Consider the following 5,279-nt stretch of genomic DNA (forward strand, 5'->3'; position numbering starts at 1 on the left):
TAAACCCCTGGATGTTACCACCATTATCTCTAATGCCAAAGCCACAGGTGGCCGTATTATCACAGTGGAGGATCACTACCCACAAGGTATGTGCAAGGCTTGAAGATCATTTTGAAAGTCTGCTTTGGCGGGATGTGTTTTTGATTTCCATGACTGGAAGCATGACATACGCCCCTGGGTATCATCCAGCCAGACACTCATCTAACAACTGTTATTACTGTTCTTTGCAAGTGTATTGTTGTATAGGGGTCTCTTAATCCACCTACACTTGTTCCTTAGGGTGAGGTCATGCCCATACTCATTTGTGTGACCTCAGCACAGTGCAGCGCCTGGTGCCCAGGTGGCTCAGTGGCAGCACAAAGGAGTGTCTAACTCAGCATTGTGGGTAGGGAGGGGTCTTAAAAAGCTTCACAGTTGTGCTTGAGTTTTGAATGATTAATAATTTGCTCCCCTCTCAAAAGGGGAATAGTGCCTTGCAAGCAGAGAACACAGCAAATGCAGAAAAACTGTGACTAGGGAGAGGGAGCTGGGAAGGTTAGGTGGGACATATGAGGGAGTGGGGAGTTTCATATGTTCATGTGTCAGGGGCCCAAGAACACACCCATGAGCCATAGTGATTTTCTAGGAGCATTCTCAGTGCTTTCACAGCTGAGGTTTATTATAGGGAAAGGACACACACCAGGACCCACAAGAACAGAAGACACAGGTCAGGATTAGAGAACCCCATACCTTCAGTTCCTTTCCTCCCTTCCATGAGGGGCCTGCTGAGTGCTCTCCCTTCTCCAGGAGTGACAAATTGCATCACTGGAGACACAAGGAACCCACTCAAGACTCAGCACTTGGGTTTTATTGGGCACTGGTCACACCCCCTCTGCCAGACACCAAACTTCCTGACTCCCAGAGGAAAACAGGTGCTCACAGGGCCTCGCACCAGCCCATTGCCCAGGTGTCAGCCAAGGGCCTGCCTAGTCATTCTTTTTTGTATAGTTTATTGGATGGTTTAATCATTTTGGGGTTCCTGAGAGCCTTAAGAACCTGAGCTTGTAGACCCCCTGCATCTGTGGAGCCCCAGATGAGAGAGCTCCTGCTGTAGTGGAGCTGGGAGCAATTTGGAGACTCTCAGGTTTTGTGGGTTTTTTTTTTTTTAAGATTTTACTTATTTAGAGTGGGGAGAGGGAGAGGGAAAGGCAGACTCCCTACTGAGCAGAGACCTCGGTCCCAGGAGCCTAAGATCATGACCTGAGCCAAAAGGCAAACACTTCAACTGAGCCACCTAGGCAACCCTGGAGACCCACAGTTTTGAATGAGGACTTTTCTGGCTAGTCAGAGGATGACTGTTCCATGAATCAGTGCCTAGTGAAAAATATTTTTCCCAAGGAACCAGCAAATTCAAAGGCCTCTATAGTTTGGGGCTTTAAGGCTGACTAGCTACTACCAGAATAGAGCCTCATGTCCCTTGTTTCCCCAGGTGGCATCGGGGAGGCTGTCTCTGCAGCTGTCTCCATGGAGCCTGACATCTTGGTCCATCAGCTGGCAGTGCCCGGAGTGCCTCAGAGTGGGAAGCCGAGAGAGCTGCTGGATATGTATGGAGTCAGTGCCAGACACATCATAGTGGCCGTGAAATGTATTTTAATGAACTAAAATACATTAGTTGGCATTAGACTTAGAATACTGGCTTCTCTACCTTACATTTATGCTGTTGCCAGACTTACCATTTAAATCTATACAGTTATATTTTCTTAAAAATTTAAGCAAGTTAACTACTTTCCTGTTAAACCATAACTACATATACTAAGTGTAACTCTCGTCTTTGACTCATTAAAGTGTGTGATAAGATTACAAATAAGAGAATAGCTGACAAAACAACCACATAAAAGTTTTCTGATAACGGGTAACTGCGTTAGGGATCAACATAGGATAAGTTTCTTAAATGTGTATTGTAAGTAAAGAAAGTGTATATTGCACTGTCAACTGCATCGCTTACGTGTTGTGGCCCTGTAGCACCCTGCCACACACAGCTGTCCTCAACCCATCCTACCTGCAGCTTCCTGGGGACAGTGTGACTGTAGGTGCCCTGGAACCTCCTCTGGCGTTTGCCTTCATCTCCCCTGGACAGGGCGGAGGCTGTGGAGCAGCAGTGGAAGCTCTCCGGGTGTCCTGTGCTGTGACAAGAGGACACAAACTAGTTCTAGTCTCCACACTGCACTCCTTTGTGAGCGCGCTCAAATGTCTCATTTGCCCAGGGACCAAACTGTTCAATCCTATTCATCTGCTATAAGGGTACTAGTTAATGTTAATAAAGCATTTAAAAAACCCAGCTGCTTTACTCTATTTGTGCTTTGTATGTGTGATTTGGTTTCTCCTTAATACAATTGTAATTAAGAAAGGAGTTTCTATCTAAACCAGGAAAGTTACGTTCCCCTACAATAGAAGCCCAGGGAAAAGGTATTAGGCAGGAGGTGTACCACTAGAGGATAGTGTATGGCTTAAGCTGACAAGAGGAATGCCTGATATGTCATGGTCCTAATTTTTACTGCCCTCATTGACTGGTCAACAGGGGTCTTTGTTCGAGAATATATGGTAGAGACCCAGAACTATCCTGGTACTTGGGAGTCCTCGTAGGGGCCTACTCTGCTCCTGTGCTTTTTAAATCACTGAACTGGTTTCCTGGCCTGTGAAATTAGCATGATGATTGCTGTGCTTGTTTTCACGAGATTTCAAAAACATTTTTGTGTAAGATGATAGAAGATAAAACATCAATATATAAAAATAGTAAAAATATCAAATGGATTTTTAAAAATAAGTTGATATAGGGTCACTGTAGAAAATTTAGGAAATACAAATAAAATTTTGAAATTTTGACCTCACTTAACCATCTCACACTCCATACAAGTCACCCTTTTAAACTGCACAATTCAGTGGTTTTTAGTATACTCACCGAGTTGTGCAACTATCACCATGATCCGTTTTAGGACTCCAAAAAGAAATCCTGAATCCCTTAGTAGTCACTCCCATTCCCCTTCCCAGCCCCTGGCAACCACTCATGTATTTTCTGTCTCTGGATTTGCCTCTTCTGGACATTTCATATGAGTAGAATTGTACAGGATACGGCCTTTTGGGCTTTGGCTTCTCTCACTTCATGTAATGCATTTGAGGTTCATCCACATGGTAGCGTGTGCCAGGACTCCATTCCTTTTTATGGCCACATAATCCTTCCTATGTATATACCACATTTTATTCATCAGTTGGACGTTTGGGTGCTTCTCACTTTTTCTGTTCTGAATAATGCTACAAACATTTCTTACCTAAGTTTTTGGATGTGAATTTTCAGTTCTCTTGGGTGTATATAAATCTAGGAGTGGAGTTGCAGACCTGTAATTTCTGTTAACTACTTTTCGTGTGTGTGAGAGAAGGGGGAAAAAAAAGTTTGTAAGGAGTGGGAGACAGTGAATTATGAAGGTGACCTGACCTCTGTAAAGCACTGGATACCCTTAGGGATAGCCATTCTGAATACAGCCAGAATGTATGGCCACGCATGAGCACCACATCTACTCTGATTCAGGTGTAAAATGCCCCATCTTGGTGAGATCGACAACAAAAATAGAACAATAAAGTAAATACTATCCATGATGAAAGCGCTGTTCCAAAAGCCTAAATTCGGGGCCCCACAGGTGCTAGGCAAAAACAATAGGACCCATTTGGTAACGGGCTGAGAGGAGCCATGATCTCAAAGAGGAGAAGGAAATGGACTTGTAGCCAGCTTCACTCAGCTATAGCTCCTGAGTACAGAGTAGCCGAAGCAACAGGAGGAGGAAGCACACCATCAAATCGTGTAGGTGCTAAAATAGGTCTGATTGTTGCGGGGGGTATATCCTTTTTGCCTCAGTTTTTTCATCTGTAAAGGATGACGGTGCTGATGATGGTGATAATATCTATCTCATAGGGCTGTGGCCAGGATTTTAGAAGTGCCATCGAAATGTCCCCACTGACGGTCTCTTTCTTCCGGGCGTATTCCTACTCCCCAGGCCCAGCCTCGGCCCGCCCCCCCCGCCCCCCATCTCCCAATGCTCAAGCCCCTCCTGGGCCTCATCCCGGACTTCGCAGTGACTAGGCCCCGCCTTTCCCGTCCCTAGCCAGCCCTCTCCTCAGCAGCCCTGGCTGCTCGCACCCGCCTCCAAATCGCCTGTGCCCTACTGGGACTCCCTCTACCCACCATTTGACACCGCCTCACTCCAGCCGTGCCCGCCCGCCTGGCCGGCCCTGCGCCCCCCTCAGTACCGGGCCAATCGGAGAGCTGGCGGCAGCCGGGCCACGTTGTTGGGTTTTGTCCCGTCACTCATTGGGCTCCAGCCAATCAGCGTTGCTTGCGCCAGGCGGGGGCAGGAGCGGGTCAACGCCCTGAACAACGAACATCCGCGCGGGTGCTTAGCTGGAGCCCCCGGGGTGTGAGGAGCTGCAAAGCCCAGGTCCCCAGGGACAAGTGGGAGAAGGGGCCCTGCCCTTAACCTCGGGCCAACCAGCGATGGACAGAGGTATGACCAGAGAGAAAGGGACACTGGTGGTTGGGGGGGGTGATGGCCTTGGAGGGGCAGGGCTGGGGGGGTGCTGCAGGGTGGAGATGGGTGGAAGTGCCAGTATGGTGGTGGCCGAGGTGTGCAGCACAGGCCCCTCCCGCACTACCAAAGGGAAAGGAAGAGGATAACGCGACACAGTGTTCCTCTTCAACTCAGACCTCTGGAGCAGATGGGGTCTGGGAGCTTTTTTATTTTTAAGATTTTATTTATTTATTTGACAGAGAGAGACACAGCAAGAGAGGGAACACAAGCAGGGGGAGTGGGAGAGGGAGGAGCAGGCTTCCCGCGGAGCAGGGAGCCTGATGTGGGGCTCAATCCCAGGACCCTGGGATCATGACCCGAGCCGAAGGCAGACGCTTAATGACTGAGCCACCCAGGCGGCCCTGGGAGCTGACTTCTCTAGTCAGAGCAGCCCACCCAGAGGCACACCAGCCGAGCTGTGGCCTTGCTTGCCACAAGAAGCTAAGACAGTTACCTTCCACCTTACTGAGCTGCCATCCAGCCATTCTTGGGATCGGAAAAGCAGTGGCCTGGAATTTAGGAATACTAAAAAGATCCCACAACTCATTCCCTATTCGGTGTGGAGGATAAATAGCAGAGTTACAGAACACTCAAGGTAGGAGCCCAGGAGTGCACCAGGGGAAGAAAGGGCAGAGATGCAATATGCTCTCACACTTAATATATTCCTGTCCTGGAGCATGCTGA

The 5,279-nt window shown here is 48.2% G+C and overlaps 1 protein-coding gene across 1 annotated transcript in view; it reads left to right on the plus strand.

Annotated features, from left to right (window-relative positions):
- TKTL1 (transketolase like 1) overlaps positions 1 to 2,317 on the plus strand; it is a 19,693-nt gene extending 17,376 nt beyond the window's left edge. The window contains exons 11-12 of the mRNA XM_073887930.1: positions 1 to 86; positions 1,469 to 2,317. The exon at positions 1 to 86 is cut by the window's left edge and continues 34 nt beyond it. Of these exons, the coding sequence (XP_073744031.1) occupies positions 1 to 86; positions 1,469 to 1,641 (259 nt within the window). The 3' untranslated portion in view covers positions 1,642 to 2,317. The remainder of the gene's footprint in view (positions 87 to 1,468) is intronic.
- The last annotated feature ends 2,962 nt before the right edge of the window (positions 2,318 to 5,279 follow it).

This window comes from Callorhinus ursinus, unplaced genomic scaffold, assembly GCF_003265705.2.
Source record: "Callorhinus ursinus isolate GAN/ISIS: 27379988/994484 unplaced genomic scaffold, GSC_fseal_2.0 scaffold84, whole genome shotgun sequence".
NCBI classification, from domain to species: Eukaryota; Metazoa; Chordata; class Mammalia; order Carnivora; family Otariidae; genus Callorhinus; species Callorhinus ursinus.